Below are 17436 nucleotides of genomic sequence, written 5' to 3' on the forward strand. Positions count from 1 at the left end.
CTGTCCATTTGCCCAGGAATGGAGGAGAGGGCTCATTTATGAGGTGAAGATGGACGTGTAGGGTGAGAAAAGCTAAAATTTCCTCCTCCTGTGAAACTCTTAAAGCACAACATCCTTATATCATAGTTTGCGTCTGGCGATCCAAAGAATATGAAATCTGTGATAGCCTGTTTAGCTAAACGGAGGGACCAGTAGGGTGTACAAGACAGTGTGCTCGTTTTGCACGGAGCGGACCTCTTCCCATGTTTTATTTAGTCATGAAACTAAAGTGAACAATTATAGATGGCAGGAGTCACATGAATTTAATAATTGTAGAGCTCTGGGAGTTCTGGTAAGTACACCTGCTGAGTTTTCTTTCCTGTGAAGCTGCTAAAGACAGGAAACCCTGTTCATTTTTACATCTGATTACCATTGGAACATGTTCCACAGGAGTATTTGTGCTAGTCTGCTTGAGATGCAAAAGACTGCAAACAAATTCCTTTATTGTGGCATTAGCTTTCATAGGTTAGAATTCAATTCACATTGGATTTGCCATACCTACAGAAGTAAATGACCGTAGGACTAGTGTAGCACAGTGGAAGAGACCTGTTTTATGTTCGAAATGTTTTTACACCTTGGGTGGTCTGTGTGCCTCCTACAGCTATGTAGCTGAGGGAATCATGAAAAATGGAGCTTGTCATGTAGTATTGAGAAAAAGTGTACTTGTTGAATGTTTATGTGGGCTGTGGTTACACTCAGAGTGAATAAAAAACTGAAGTTTTTTTAAAAAATAAAAACTGATTTTTAAAAATTTAAATTAGATTTTTAAAAATGGAGTGTTTTTGAGGAAAAAATGATCTAAATGTAGTTTTCTATTTAAGATGCATTATAGTCCAAAGGTTATTCATCATGAAATTAGGATTCGTTTTTAATTATGTAGCATAGGGCTGTATATTCATGTAATGTTTAAATTTTTTGGTAAATGAATTCAGTTAATCCATGTACAGTGTCATGCTTTTCCTTAGGTTTCTCTAAGATCATTGGGCAATCTCTCTATTTAGAAGGTATTATCACAGATGCTTGGTTTTACAGTTCTCACAACTGTGAATTTATGTCTGCAGAGATCACATGCCGCTTCTTCACAGCAAAAATGCTAGAAAATAAACAGAGTTGAGAAAAAGACCTTAAACCCAAATCTATGTACACAGATTCAACCCCTTACCTCTTAAGTGCTAAGTTTCAAAACATTCAATGAATAAAAGAAGATTGTTGGAGTGGAATAGTTCTTCCCAGGAAGCTAAGAGTGTGGAGAGAGGAGCAAGCAGTAAAAATGAAAATGAAACTTTTGAGCAGAATGCTGCACAAGCCTTTGGATCTTTTTGTGTATAGCCTGAGGTTTGTCATACTCTTTTCCTGGAGGAGAAAATTTATAATGGCAGCAGGCCATAAAAGAGACCCAGTTTGGGAATATTTTAATGAAGTTCCTGTATGTATGGGTAAGGCAGGCATGGATGTAAAACCATGCTTTAAATCTAGCCTTACTGACTTGTGATTTTAAATCCATCCTAGTTGCACTGCCATCTCTCTTTATGAAAATACAGTGTGCTTGAAGTCTTCAGATGCAATTTCTTTTTCCTGCTTTAAAGGGTTGGGTGGTAGATAAGTTGTATTAGATCTGGTAGCTCATATGGTGGAAGTTTTAGTTTCTTGAGTCTTTATTTATTAGCATACTGGAACACATTGACTGGGAATGTGGGGGCCTGTCCTTGATTGATATAGCTCTTTTGCTGCTGAAAGTGGGCATCATAGCTTCATTTTTAAGGTACCATACACTGCTCAAAAAATGGTGGGTCTACCTAACAGAGCTTTGAGCTATTATGGCGCTCACTCCAGAGCATATGTAATGCCTCCTTTCAAACTAGAATAATACATGTGTCAGAGTGGAAGAACTTGTTTTTTCTGATCATATTATGCGCTCATTCTTTATCAGCTGCAATGCTTGTTACTGTGTCTTTCCTCAGTACAAAGAAGCAGTGTATAGTTAAAGGCTGGACCCAAATTTTTGGAAGGGCTGTTTCCCCTTGCATGAATGTAATCACACCTTTGTGGATGCTTGGAATATTTTCCTCTCTTTGGTGAGCTGCAGTGAATGAGAATGTAGGCTTGTGCCTTTTCTCAGCTAGCATCTGGACACTGGGATTCACTGCAGAGCAAAACCTGTTTGATGCTGCTATTTTGCTACTGGTAAATTCTGTTTGTTTGCTGTATTGGTTGGTTTTGCTGTGATTGCAAGCTGCTGTGAATGCCGCAGTTGGGCAGAAGGGGTAAGGTAAAAATGACTTTTTCAAATAAAACGTTTCATCAGGCTGTTATTTCAACTGTCACATGACATGTTTTTCACCCTGAAAATTATCTTCAGTTTCTTTCTTAGTCCAAGTTCCCAGTTGATTTCTTCTTCCCCTTAGAAGTTTCACATAGTTTCTAAACTCTGTGTGTGTGTGTGAGAGAGAGAGAGAGAGACAGACAGACACACACACACACACACACACACACACACACACACACAACGTTCTCACTGGAACACTTTGTGTCTGTGGTTCATCTCCTATGCAAAGTGCTGTTTCCTTCATTTGTATGCCCATCTGTCTGATGCATTGTGGGTGAATGTGACTCTTTTCTGAAGCTGTGCTTTGAATTATTAACCAGTGATATGACAGGCTAGGGTTTGAAGTGCTCATGTTTCACTGATCAGAAAGAAACCTCAGATTGTTCTTGAGTTTTCATAACGTCTCATTCTCCTTTTTAAAGGCACTGAGACTGTGTAGTTGTAATCAGTCCATGGCTACTTGCAGTTAACTTAGGTTAACTGTGTGGTCATGGATGGGTTTTGTGATGATATGCATTCTGTAGCTAAATGCATTGTCACCAGATCATATTGGGTTCATGCTCATTTCTTCCTCTGAGAACTGAAGGCAAAAATGCCTGAATGTTTAAGACTCTCATTCTCCTGCCAGTGGTACCTTATGTTGGCCTTACTTTATTTTTTAAGTGGTATTGATTTTTATGGTAGAAACTTTTCAGTTAAGCTACCTGCTTAAAACACACACACACACACAAACCACCCCAAACATATGTTTTGATGACTGAACGGAAAGACAATAATAGAACCAAGTCTTGTGGTTTTTCTTTGTGTGAAATGGCTTAACTTCAGTCGGATATTCTCTGGATATAATTTTGCAAATTAAAATTGTTTGGGAGCCATGAGTCAATGGAATCCTTCCTGCAAATGTCATGAATTCTGCAGTTTCCTTAATTAGGCTTATGCAGAAAACTGCATAAACCAGTTAGCATATATAAACTAACTTTGTTATAGAGTAGACCTACAGCCATGTTTGATATTTTGCATGATCATGTTTATTTGCCTGCTATACTCTACTATATTTCAGATATTACAGAAAGAGACTGCAACTTTGTGCATACCTGTTTACCATGTGACATGCTGTCTGAGATGAAATTAATTAATACAGTCATGGGCAGCATTCAGTTTTAAAGGGCATGTACATTTTTAGCCCAATAACCCTTCCTTACAATAGAGAAGCTATAGTAATGGAGCAAAAATTGCGATGATGCTCACTTTGCATAATGTCACTTATTTCTTCTTCAAATGATCGCTATGTGGTCTACCCATCCAGTATTGGAGGTGCCAGGTATAAGAGTCCAAGTTGGTAATCAATTGAGATTTTTTAAGTGACTGCAAATAATAAATGAAGTATCAGATTAACCAGTCTCAACATATTACAGGCTTGTTAATTCCAACAAAATAACTAGGTTCTGAACTCATATAAAAAGGTGGGTAGAAGTACTAAGTATAAATTATCATAATTTTTATGTCATGCATTAGTGTTGAACTTTGGATAAGAAACATTTTGTTGGATCAATAGGGGGTCGTTAACATTTGGGGGGTTGTTAGACTTTGTCTATGGGGGAAAATTTTGTTGTGATATTCTAGGCTATTAAAACCACTCTAATGAGAGAATTTTCTTCTTTCTGAAGGAACGGAAGGGAACAGCTAAATTAGATTTCCTGAGGAAGATTGAAAAGGAAGTTCAACAGAAGTGGCATGATGATCGGGCATTTGAGGCTAATGCTGCAGATATTGCAAACCCCAAAAGGTGGGATTATTTTTTTCCAGGAATGGCAGAAAACTAGAGTGGGAGTGGGGGCATGATGGGTATGTAAAACACTAGAGCTTTTGGGAAGCAAAACTGTGTAGCCAGCTCAGCATTTAAGACTGAGACTGAAAGCCAATTTGCATCATTAGAAAATCTGTTTAATTTTGGATTAGGTAAGTGGCGTCTGGATTTAATTAATTAATTTGCAATTGCATCATTTTATTTTGGTGATTCTGGAACAACAACAGGATAATGCAGATAGAATAACACAATATAGTAAAATGGAATCAATAAAGACCATGGCTGGTCAGTTCAGGGAGGCTTCCTGAAATAAAGTAGAGTAAAGAGGAAGGGATAGAGCTGTTGGGTTAATTTGCCTTCACTCAGTGTTGGCTGTCACTTACTGTATTTGGTCAAATGCAGGTTTAACCAACTGAGTAGACTCATATTTAATTGACAAACATTTCTTTAATTGGATATCAACCCCGATTTATGACTAGAGTTGCTGCATTCGTTTTAAATGAAATGCCTGTTGGGAGAGAGTGCTGTTATAGTGATATTCAACATCTTTCTTAGAAACTTTTGTTGTAAGCCACCCCGAGGCTTCGGCGAATGGGGCGGCATAAAAATGTTTTAATAAATAAATAAATAATAAACGTGTATATCACAAACCCAAAGTGCGATGTAACAGCTTTAGTTATCTTTCAGTTTTGTTTTGCAAAACATTTGGTGTGTTCTGCAATCTCTTTTCAGCTGTGGAAAGTACTTTGTCACCTTTCCATATCCCTACATGAATGGCCGGCTTCACCTAGGACACACATTTTCTTTATCAAAATGTGAGGTAAGAATTTTCCATTCTTGGCAACTTCAGCAAGCCCCTCCAAGGAAAGCAAAGTGTTTCTGTTTTGTCCTCAAGCATATTGAGTACCTGTCTCCATATTTTAGTCAGATGTGTATCCTTGTGTATCCTCTGTGTTTGAACTCTTGGATTTTCTGTTCAGTGCCACCCTGTCAATCTGAAGACTAGCTAGGCACACCCTGTAACAGTGCTGATGGGCCCTGTTATTGTTCTATGCTGCTTTTCCCTTATACAGACTTTGCTTCAAATGATCCCAAGATGCTGCATTTTCTCTGGTATCCATCCATAAGCTTGTTCACCTACTACCCACTGAACTGGTAAACCAGTGTTTGGGCTTTACTGCTTTGAGATTAATACGATTAAATACTTTCCCATAGAAAATGTGATGTTATTGGCACATGGTTAGCTATATTTTGATTTTATTGCTATGATGACACTGTTAGTATAAATTGTAAGACACACAGAAAACCTATTTTATGAAGTGTTTAATGAGCTTAATAAAAGAAATGAATAAAATCCTAGGATGTTCTTGCCTAGTCATTTACTTTACATGCTCATTTTTGTGTGCAGGGAAGTGTGGAAAAATATTCAGCCATACTGAGCCACCCACCTGCAGTCTGAGATGATACAATCCAAACACTGGCATGCTACCTCAGATTTATTTATACATTTGTTTAGGAATTTTATTTGAAATAAAATAACAGCTTTAAGAACAATAATTTAAAGAAAATTCAGATCAACAGTACTTACCTTCCCTGACCTGATACCACCAGACGTTTGGACTCCAATTCCCATCTGCCCCAGGTAGTATGGTCAGTAGTAGAGAATGCTGGGGTTTGTAATCCAAAGCATCTGGGGAATAGGAGGTTGAGGAAGGCTGTTCTAGAGATCCACTTGGTCAATTTTCAAAACAGCTGAAACTTGGTCTGGTCTTTGCTTGAATGGTAGTTGGAAAAATTAGCATTTTATTAAAGCTCTGCCTGTTTTAATCTAATCCAAATTAGTATTCTATGTGGACTTTAAAAATGAATTGTTCACTGTCCACAGCCTTTGATACTACAATCCTGTACATGCCTACACTGAAGTAGCACTTCTCAGAAGGCACATACAGGATTGCACAAGAATTTAAACTGCTTCTAAATCTGAGTTGTAAAGATGTTGAAATTATTTTTCTTTCTTTGTTCTTTTGAATTCTGATTTTTCATTGAGGATAGCGCATACTATTAAACCATCCTGACCATTTGCCACTCAGTGCAAGTAGTACTTCTAGCCCTGCTGTATTTTACTCCCTTCCTCTTTCTCTCATTCTGCCTATTCTCTTGATGCTTGCTATTGTTTTCACGTTCCCCCCAGTTTGCAGTTGGGTACCAGAAGCTGAAAGGAAAATGCTGCCTGTTCCCTTTTGGACTGCATTGTACTGGCATGCCCATTAAGGTAAAATTTGGACCTTATCTTGTGAATGAAAAAAGGCCATTCAGTTTCTGTATAAAGAAACACACCTTCTGTGTTCAGAGGCAATGTGTTGTGCATGTCACGTTATGGATCTGGGGATCAAAAAAGTGCACTGTGTGCGTATTCTGTTATGGTGTAGTAAAAGGTTTGAATCTGTTTGGTTTAGCATCCTGGTGTGAATGGAATCTCTGACATAGTAAAATGCTTACTTGGATGGCATAATGTAGCCTTCCCCAGCTCGGTGCTAGTTCGATAATTTGGGCTACAGCTCCCTCAGTTCCTTACTGTGCTGATGTGAGTTAGTCCAAAGCATACGGAGGGCACTTGGTTGGGAAAGGATGGCATAACAGTTGCTTCTGTGTGTGTGTGTGTGTTGGATTGCTTAAAGTGAAAAGCTGGAATCTACAGAGCTGTTTTAGGTGAACCTCAGATTTGAGCATGCCTAGTGTCACTTTGTGCTTTTTCTTGGAGGAAGAGACCCACGTGAGATTTTGCATTCTGCTTTTGAAGATGGCTCTGTCTCAAAACTTGTTTGCCCTGAATGGGAGTTGGGGGGGGGCAGCTTTGGTGAGCAAGACCAAAGCCCTGCTATATGCAGGGAAGCCACGCAGTTGCTCTCCATATCACAGTCACAGTGCTCTGGTGGGACAGCCAGTGATGCTTAATTGGGCCTCCATCACAGTCTGGTGCATTTCCTGTGTTATGGAGAAGAAGGTCTTGTGTATGAAAGAACTGCTGTCCAACAGCTTCATCATCTGAAAATATTAACAAAATGTGTTAATGTTTTGTTGTGACCATCAGGATTTGTTGTTTATTGCCAAAATAAATCTGCAACAGAGTAATGGCTTGTTTCTTTTAGTGGCTTCTAGCAATATGTTACTGACCCTCAGCATTTGTTTTTAACGTATTGGATATGCTCTTGTTCACAGCAGAGTTTTTCTCTAGTGCTGTAGGAATAGTGAGGGTGGTGATTTGCTGTGATCTCTACTTTCTCCTCCAGCTCGTCTCATGCGGTTGCTGGGGGTTGGACAAGCCTCCTGGGCAATGTGAGAGGTGGTGCTGAGGTCTGCAGGGGGAAGGGATAGCTCAAGAAATAGTTGCTGCTGTCTTTTCCCTCTGTGTATGGAAAGCACCTTTCCATTTGCGGATGAGTATGTCTGGAGCCAGTATATTACCTCCTTTGGACGCGAACATTAAGAGGCCACCTTTTGAAGAATTTTCCAGTGCTTGGGTAAATAGCCTGAGCCAGTTCACTTGTCCAGTACTGCCTGCTTTAGCTCTTGCCATAGAAAGGTTATAGGATGCCAAGTTTGGTTTTGCCAAATTTTGCATGCAAGAATTGTTGTCCTAAATGTAGTTACAGAGCTGCTCTGAATCTTCCTGTAGGCATGTGCGGATAAGTTGAAAAGAGAAATGGAGCTGTATGGATATCCACCAGAATTTCCTGATGAAGAGGAGGAAGAGGAGGAGGAACCAAAGGAGGAAGAAGTGGTTATTAAAGACAAGACTAAAGGCAAGAAGGTAAAATTCATAGTGGGGATGGGGAACCTCCCACTACTCTCCTGTTGCAGGTTGCCTTCCCTTGGGGGTAATCTGTCAAGTGGAAGCCAGTGGTGGTGGGGCCCAAAAAGTCCCACCCTCTCTCTTTGTTTCTTCCTGTCCAGTGGACTGGTTGAGGAAAGAGACTTTGCTTTTGGAAGAGGCTTGAGCTGATGGTTTGCCAAGGCTTCCATATTAGTCTGAGGACCACAAGTTGCCACTCTTGGTCTAGAGTGTGAATATTTTATGGTGCTACTGCAGGTTCATTTGCACCTGAGAAGTAAATGATCTTATATATGCATAGCATTTTATAATATTATATCAGGTATCTCCCCCTGCCCCCCCCCCGGTGTGTGTTCTTATAGATAAGAGTATTGTGCATTATCTTTACCTGTGGTGAAAAGAATCAGGGTTTTATTCTACCCATTTTTTGGGATTACTTCCTTCAAGACGTTTGTGAACATCCTGCAGCTGCCATGCTAAGTCTGCTAGTTATTTACTTTGTGTTGTCCCATTTTCTTTAAAGAGTAAAGCTGCTGCCAAGAGTGCCTCTTCAAAGTATCAGTGGGGAATCATGAAGTCTTTAGGCCTCTCTGATGAAGAAATAGTGAAGTTTTCAGAGGCTGAACATTGGCTTGATTACTTTCCACCACTCGCCATTCAAGATTTAAAGAGCATGGGACTGAAGGTACCTAATTTTTCTAAAACCATTCCTGAGCAGAAATATTGGTCTTAGGTTCAGGGTCAGATTTCTTTCCTTTTTTATTCTGTAACACTGTATTATACTGTAGATGTTTCAAAACTAAAATAACCCTCCTTTTTAGCAGTGTTTCCTAATTATATCTGCATGTTTATGGAAAAATGCTTTAGTTTTTCTTCTTTAGAGCAAACATGACTTTTATGAATTGAAGTAACACAGAGTGGTTACTCTGGCTATAATTCAGCAGGCTGCCTAGGCATATCCAAGGGGCTCATGCTAGCCCCGTGTGAAAACATACCTTTTGTCCTCTTTGAACAGCCAATACCCCCACTGTATCACATGTTACTTTTGAAAATCTCCTTGGTTTTCAAAGCAGTAAGTCATGTGAAAAGTGGGAGTGTTGTTCCACAGCAGGGGGTTGGAACTGATAGCCTTCTTGGTCCAACTCTACTATTTTATGATTCTAAGAAGTTCACTTTGGAATTACTTTCGCAGCTCTTTTGATTCTGGCGTAGAGTGAACAGGAGAACTCCTGACGGTCACTCAGAATTTCACACAGGCTTTTGCCACGCTACTGGATTCTCATTATTTTCTGAATTTCCAGGTAGATTGGAGACGTTCCTTCATTACCACTGATATTAACCCCTACTATGATTCATTTGTACGGTGGCAATTTCTCACTTTGAGGGAAAGAAATAAAATTAAGTTTGGAAAAAGGTAAGTAAGTTTCTTGGATGTATCCATTCGTTAAAACTTAACCTTGACTTGAATACACTGCTTGCTTACCTATTTCCGGTGTTCCATGTGGCCTGGGAGAAGGTTTTATGATGGGCTGTCTCAGTACACATGTTCAATTTTTCTGGGTTCTCTTTGGTGTGAAGTAGAGGAAAACCTGTGCAGCTTTAAACCTTAGGTGAATTATTCCAGTGACAAAATGAGGATTTTCACTTGCTAAAAGAAATACTTTATTAAGTGAAATTAGATAACTGTAGGTACAAACCCATGGATCAGATGCTTGAATGACAGAAGCCCCAAGACCAAAGGCTTCCAAGTTTCCTATGCCCTGTCAGGCTCTTGTCTCTCGATTGGAGCAATATTTTTGTGGTGTATGTTTCCCTGGACAGGCCTCTGAACCTGCCTAGCTGATGTGCACAGGCAGGGATGGTGGCAGAGCAGCCTTGGGATCCTCTCTGCATTTGGAGGCATGCTCACATCTTGGGAGAAACAGCTGTAACAGTGCTTTCTGCAGCTGGAAGAGCTGCCATGATGGGATGTGGTTAATTCCACTCAGATCTTTCCCTTCTGAAGTCATAGCACTGTCATGCAACTTTAGAGGGGGGAATCTCCTACATCATCTGTCCCTTCCTGATGCTGCTTATGATTGTGCAACTATCAAAATACGCAGTAAGATGGTGAATAATGCTTGCCTGAGTGTGGGTTAATGAGCATATAATTAATTTTACAGGTTCTGCCCTTTTGCATCCACAAAGCTATACCTTGTGCAAATGCAGGAGCAGCCTAGTATGTACAACTGGTTATTTAATGGCTAAGTATACGAAAATCCAATTTCAACACAGTGATAAGTGGAGCTATATTAACCAGGTGTGGTGGCCCACTTTAAAGATTTTCTGTGGACTATACAAGCCAAATCAGAATATTTCTTTCTGTTTCCTTTTAAGCAACAACTTTCCAGTTAGAGTTACTGTGCACAGGGCCTGGCTAACTGGGAACTATGGATGACACATGTGCTTAAATATTAAGCTGACCTAGTGACTGCAAACCAGAAAGGGCTCTGTTTCTAGTCTCTGGCACACTCCATCTAAGTAAAGCTTTCATTTGTCTTTTAGATACACTATTTATTCTCCAAAAGATGGACAGCCTTGCATGGATCATGATAGACAAACAGGAGAGGTAATGGATGAGGCTTGGTACATTCCATTATTAAAGACATTGTATCTTTGAAGCAGCATCTCTAGGGTCAGATTGCTGGGTTCTTTAATACTTTAGAGCAGGGGTCTCAAACTCGCGGCCCGCGGGCCAATTGCTGGGAGAGGCAGGGCCCGGGGGAGGGGCCCTGCGGCCTTCAAAGCACCGGCGGCGCCCAGGCCGGCCTCCGGGAGTGACATGGGATGAGCGGCCCACCCCCACCGCGGTGGTGGAATACTTGATGCAGCCCAGCCTCACCCAGACTCTGCTTCTAGCGGCCCCCAGGTAAGTTGAGTTTGAGACCCCTGCTTTAGAACATGTCAAGTAGCTGGGGAGAAAATGGCAGTTGTGCTCAGTATCTTCATCTCCGTAGATGTCCATGTGGGCCCAGAGGCATACTTCAGCCACCAAGGTGCCTGGTGTGGTTGCAGTTTGCTCTTGCAGCCTGCCCAGCCCGTTAGAAAAGTTTTAGAGAGGCAGAAAAAAGAGAAAGATAAGGTGCTGCCTGTGGAAAGGAAGCAAGATGGAACACACGTAGCTGCATGGCTAAGGAGCTACCATGGGAGAAATAGCAAGGCATTGTGGGAGCAGAGAACAAAACCACATGGGGAAGTGGGGAGAGAATGCGCTGAAGGTGACCAGGGAAATAGAGCAAGCACACAAGGGGAGGTGGAGAAAAAGCATGGAGGGGACGAACCTGGGTGGGAGCAACCAGGAGGGTGTGTATGGAGGCTCCTCAGGGCATCTTGCACTGATTAGGGAAGGGAAACATACAGTGAGTTGAATATAGAACAGCGTGGCAGGAAAAATAAGAACACCACCCTACTCTCTAAATCCTGAGCAAGTCTCTGAATGTTGCTGGCAACTGAATTATCTTAGGGCACAATCCTATGCTTGGTTAAACAGGAGGAGGTCCTGCAGCTCCCAGCATGCCTCAGTCAGCATGACTAGCTGGGGACTGTCAGCGCTGCAGGGCTTCATGTCTAAATATGAACAGGATTACACCCCTGATTATCTCAGTGGGGAGCCTGCAGGTACTTGGATCCAAACAACAGAGTTATGGATGTTTTAAAAGTAGCTTGTGATATGGAATTGGGAATCAATTCAGAGAGTGAGAGAGGGGAAAATCTTCAGGGCACAAACTGGATCCTTGCCACTGTATTGTGGAACTGGCTGCTTATGTGGCACGTGCTGGATTGTTTCCCACAATCTCCAATCCCCAATCCTCCAATCATTGGGCTTGCAGGAGGTTTTGTTACCATGAAATGCATACATCATTGCTTCAGGAATCTGGCATTCACTTGCAGAGACAGTGTGTATGTCGGCCTTGTTGGTTTAAAAACTGCTCCAGTATGGGGATGCTAGCTCAAGCAGGGGTGCCTGACCATTCTCTGAACAGCCTGTCAGAGCCACATATGTATGTGCAGTATGTTCACTGTTTGTGTTTGGTTTATAGGGTGTAGGACCTCAGGAATACACTCTAATTAAAATGAAGGTAGTTGAACCTTACCCTCTGAAGCTAAGGTAAGTCTCTTGATGTTGAAGTAGTAGCGGGGAAAGCTCTAAAGATCTTTTAATAAACCTTTAAAAATTCAGCAGAAATAGTTAGCTATGAAATCATACATTTTATCAATGGTGTAGTCTTGAATTTGCTAGAACTAAATGTTGTGACTGGTGACCTTTGGTTAAGACAACATTAGAAAGTGGAAATTCTTTACAACTTTAGAAGGTGGGAATGGATGCTAGGTCTGCTGACAGCTCTGCAGTAAATGACAGTAGCTAAATGCAGATCTTCAGATGCAACTGCAGTAGGTCAGTGTAGACCAATTTCTGGGAGACAAACCATGGGGAGGAGTTCTTGCTATCATATGTTGTATTTGTGGGCTTCCCAGATGCAGAGAGCATGTTGGACTGGAAGGACTCTTGATCTGATCCAGATCTCTCAGGTTCTTATGCATTAAGTTGAATCTTATGCAGACTTACCCAGAAGTCAGTCTAGTTGAATTCTAATGGGCCCTACTTCTGAGTAGAGAGATATATATATATATTGAGTCAGCCTTTGCTCACTGTTACATATCCAAATATGGATTCTTATATGTAGCTGCTGAGAGAGGCTGTGAAGAAAAATGCACTTTATTGTCTGGGTAGAAAAGTATTTTTGATTTCTTTCTGTCTAAATCAGGAGGGAGCAACTTGTACCTATCCAGATGTTTTAAGCTGTCACTCCCATTAGCCCTAGCTGGGAGAGCTTTTGTTGAGGGACCATGGGAGTTACAGGCCCAGGCATCCTGAGAGCTTCCAGTTGCCTACCCCAGATCTAATGTGCAGAAACAGAGACTGTCCTTTGTCTCTTTCTCTGCTAAATGAATCTGATGAAATAGGTTTTCTTTAATCTATAAGATGAGTTGTATTTCTTTTGCTTTTTGAACAACCTGAGTGAAGGGAAGGCCTGCAGAGCTCCTGTGTGCGTAGGTTTGGATTCCAGATTGGAAACTGCATCTTGCCAACAGGATGTCCAATTTTAGGATAAATTGTTCTCTAAAAAGCACTTTGTAAACAAAACCAGATTGCTGTGGGTGAGTGAGCTCTCTTGGTGCCTTTTTTGATCCTGATCTAATCATGGAGAGTATCAGTAGTTAATTGGCCTCAGTTGCATTTCCAGATTAATGCAATTGGAGCACTCAAAGACTGACTACACTTATTACTTGAGTAATATCATTATTAAAGAATTGTTGGCAATAGGCTACAGAATTTGTAGCATGTAGCTTCTCGGATTTTGTTCCTTAGGGGCTTCTTTGGTGGCAATTATGTTCTAAGCAATTTTTCCTAGGCAACTTTTCTTTGTTTTACAGTGGCCTTAAGGGAAAGAATATCTTCTTGGTAGCTGCTACTCTCAGACCAGAGACCATGTTTGGGCAGACTAACTGCTGGGTTCGCCCTGATATGAAGTACATTGGTTTTGAGACCCTGAATGGGGATATTTTTATTTGCACGCAGAGAGCTGCCAGGAATATGTCCTACCAAGGTTTCACAAAAACCAATGGAGTAGTGCCTGTTGTGAAGGAGTTGATGGGAGAGGTGAGCATCTTGTATTCTGTGGCCAAAATAATTTATATGGCAGGGCCTGCATATTAGCAAACAAACTTCTGGGATGTTTAACTTAGGACTTGGCCATTCTGTGAGTGTGCTATGACTTTGCTGACTTGAAGTTCCTTTCCTAGATGGAATCCCTACATCACTTTGGGGAATCTGTGCAGTCACTCCCAAAACCAGTGCTCCTGAAATGGCCCCATATTGAAGGAGCTAAAACAGCAATCTGTATGGGAAAAGAAATGATCATTTAATGCCCTGCTCTGCTGTCATGCCTGCACTGTGGTCTGGTTTGATACATTTTCCCTGTTGCGTGGGGCATTTTCTCTTCCAATGAAAGGCAGTGAAGTATTTTCAGATACCACTGGATTTAGACTCCTCTCCAGAAGTAGTGTTGATGTGTGTAAGCTGTAGTGATTCCTGCAGGTATCACCCAGTTCTGTTCCTGGTGATACTCCCAGCATTGCTCTTGAAGGTTGAGGGAGCCTTGGGAATAGACCACAGTGCAGCATGAGGAAGCGCTGCTGGGGTGAAGAGGGAGATAGGCAATCCTCCTCCAACAATACTGATGGAGATCCAAGCCCTTATCTACCCTCATGTATATTATGGACCTTCGAGGCTGCAGTTTTAAATGATCCCATGGCAAAAATGTGCTGCTGACATTTTATCATGCCACTTCTCTTGGTAGGAGATCCTTGGGGCTGCCCTCTCTGCTCCTCTAACATCCTACAGAGTTATCTATGCTCTTCCTATGTTGACTATTAAGGAAGATAAAGGTAAGGCTGCTTCTTATGTACGAATTCCAGCTTGTCAGCAAAGCTCTAAAGCCTGCTAAAGGTATTTAACATGATGCCTTTCTGCATCATCAGTTTATGCCACTCTGTGCTTTGGATAGGTTGATGGAAGGAGGGCTCATGACTGGATTGTTTTGTAGCAATGGTTTCACTTTGTTCCCTTTATGACTCTGATTCTTTTTTGAACATTTGAAGGGATTGAAAGGTCACCCCTCCATTTTCACAGTATTCCTTCTTAGGTCTAAGCCAGGGCTGTCCAAACTAAGCTTTGGGAGTAGCATGTGGCTCTTCGAGTTTATCTTGTGGCTTGCTGCTGTTGGTGACCGCAGGTATCCACGACTGCTGCCTGCTTGTCGCTTGCCACCTGTCGTCACCACCTGCAGGCACCCACTTGCGGCTTTCAGACATCTGACATTTACTGTCTGTGGCTCTTTGTAGCCCTGGTCTAAGCCTCCCTTCATCCTCTGTGCTGCCTTGTGTGATGTGACCTGCTATCCTTTTCACAGAATTCTGACCAAGTCATCAGTTCAGTTCTTTTATCTGTATTCATGTTGCTATGTTGAGATTTCAGGGAGGAAGCTGGTAACAACCAGTTTGCTCAGCGGAAGCCCAAAATATTTGAGCATATTTTTAGCTGTTCCTACAATATATTATCCTTATGCAAGCATTACTCACTTGGAGGAGCAACAGGCATTCATCCTTTCCTTACCCAATCTAAAAAGGCTGATCTTTGCCTTGATTTTTCCAGGGATCTAACTTGGGTAGAAACCTTCTGTAGTGGCTGGGAGGAGTTGTTTGACCTCATGTGTGCATGCATGTGCTAAACGCCTGCTTCTGCAGCCTCTTGTAAGCGCACCGCTCTTTCACACAAATCAGGTTTGGCAAATTGTGTTGCTTCATCGGAAATGGATATAGCTGCAAAAAAGTAACCCAGCCCTAAGAATGAAAGATTTGATGGCTCTTGCATACTTTAAAATATCAGCCACTGCCTTTAACAAATGCATTTCCATCTTTGTGTCATTGGAGGAGTCTATACCTTTTTGAAAAAGTGTAGTTTTTTTTGTGAACTTTGCCCGTAACAGTACCAGGGGAATAACCTGCGCTTCCCAAATGTTGCTTCCAAGGGACTGGTGTGGTCACAAGTGTTCCATCTGATGCTCCAGATGACATTGCTGCCTTGAGGGACTTGAAGAAAAAACAGGTGAGTCCGTTAAAGCCTGAGAACTTCTCAACTTGCTTGCAACTGGTTGGTGTCCACCCCAAGTATTTACTGATGCCAGTAAAAGTTGTTCACTGTAAATGTATTTTGGAAAAAGAGACAGGGTTTTCACGATAGAAAACAATATAACTGTAGTCAGAGTGTGTCAGCTGAATTTCAGCTACCCAATAAGGTTGATGTTGAGCTGGCATTTTTAACCATGACTCACAGGGCCCGGTGCCCCTTTAGCTGCAGGAGCAGTGATGTGGGCGAGTTGCTTTTCTGTTCCATTGAGCAGCAGGCTTTTGAGTGCTGCAGGTGTTCCTGCAGGTGCCAGCTGAGTGAGCAGCTGGCTTTGCTCCTGTTTCTTGTGTCTGGGAGGGGAGCGAAAAGCAGCAGTGAAGTGCACTTAGATGGCACTTAGGCAAATGCCAGTGGATGCACAGCAATTGGTAGACTCAGTGACATACTGGGGGTTCTCTTGGTTATCTCCAGTCACTGGTAATCCCAGGGGATTCCTCGTCCCAGTTCCTCCCCAAGTCCCCCCTAACCCACAGGATGGAGATTGGGAAGGGTTGGAGCCCTGGAGGGAATCCAAGCTACTGCTGGAAACTCCGTGGGGCAGGTTATCTCGCAACCAGCAGGTTCCCCACCTCTGCTGATCTGCTGCATCTTCTATACAACAGTGATCCCTTCCTCATCTCTTACATTTAAGGAGTTGAAGATGATTTGGTGTTCAACAGTTCTTTCAGCTGGCTGCATTTTATCTCTCGATCTGCCTGTGGCAAATGCAGGTGCAAGAGATTAATTGATTACCTTTTCTGATTGCCTGTCTTTTCTGGTTACCTGAATAAAGAACAGTTAGTTGATTGACTGTATGGGATTTGGTCTTCTAACAGAAATATTGATTTATTCCCCTGGCGTAAGAATAAAATATAGCTCTGAAGCAAAAGGCATGGTTCCTTTCTTTTTAGACCATGCATGTTTGTATTGCAACAGGTATCATCCCAGAAGAATAATTTCTCGCTCTGTGAGTGTGAGAGAGAAGGGGAAGTGCCTCTTTGAAGATCATCTGCTCTCTGTTTAATTAGTTTTAAATCTATCAGAAGTTTGCTTTATTAATCATACCGTTTGAGTAAACATGACAGCAAGAGCAATCCTCTTCATGTTAGATTTTTCCCTATTTGATTTTCATATTGTGTTTCTAATTTCTCTGTAGGCTTTTCGGGCAAAATACGGTATTAAGGATGAAATGGTCCTGCCATTTGAACCAGTAAGTGCAGCAAAGAATGATGTCTTTGAATGTGTGTGCTGATCACCTGCAGCAGTATTACCAGCAGTGGAAAACCCATCCTTCCAGATGTTGTTGGACTCTCAGCTTGCACGAGATCTTTCCAAGCTGGCTGGAGCTGATGAGTGTCCAGGTGTTATTGGACTTCAGATTCTTCCTTACTCATGGAGGCTTACACATCCAGCATTAAATACCTTCCATATGGTGTACAGCAGGGCTGGCAGAGGCTAGTCTGGATCTACTGGTAGATCTCTGAGTGTTTTAGACTAGATGAACATGGATTTCTGACCCTGCATTCTTTAACAGTAGCAGCAGTATAATAACTCTGCACGTACATGTTCCTAAACTATACTGCTGAACTGGAAAAGGTCTGAAGTCACCAGCAATGGATTTTAGCGCTTTGGATCTTAACTAGCCCCCCAACCCCCCCACAAAA

At 41.8% G+C, this 17436-nt stretch overlaps 1 protein-coding gene across 2 annotated transcripts in view; it reads left to right on the plus strand.

Moving 5' to 3' along the window:
* LARS1 (leucyl-tRNA synthetase 1) overlaps window positions 1-17436 on the plus strand; it is a 49250-nt gene that overhangs the window by 945 nt on the left and 30869 nt on the right. For both annotated transcript variants that reach the window (XR_006417023.1, XM_044454327.1), the window contains exons 2-13: window positions 4033-4151; window positions 4905-4992; window positions 6364-6444; window positions 7849-7983; window positions 8528-8689; window positions 9306-9418; window positions 10549-10612; window positions 12084-12151; window positions 13480-13705; window positions 14406-14493; window positions 15636-15712; window positions 16929-16982. Coding sequence is in view for 1 of the 2 variants with exons in the window: in XM_044454327.1 (XP_044310262.1) it covers window positions 4033-4151; window positions 4905-4992; window positions 6364-6444; window positions 7849-7983; window positions 8528-8689; window positions 9306-9418; window positions 10549-10612; window positions 12084-12151; window positions 13480-13705; window positions 14406-14493; window positions 15636-15712; window positions 16929-16982 (1275 nt within the window). In the remaining variant the exon portion in view is untranslated. The remainder of the gene's footprint in view (window positions 1-4032; window positions 4152-4904; window positions 4993-6363; window positions 6445-7848; window positions 7984-8527; window positions 8690-9305; window positions 9419-10548; window positions 10613-12083; window positions 12152-13479; window positions 13706-14405; window positions 14494-15635; window positions 15713-16928; window positions 16983-17436) is intronic.

The sequence above is a fragment of the Varanus komodoensis genome, unplaced genomic scaffold (genome assembly GCF_004798865.1).
Source record: "Varanus komodoensis strain SLA01 unplaced genomic scaffold, ASM479886v1 scaffold7_3, whole genome shotgun sequence".
Taxonomy (NCBI): domain Eukaryota; kingdom Metazoa; phylum Chordata; class Lepidosauria; order Squamata; family Varanidae; genus Varanus; species Varanus komodoensis.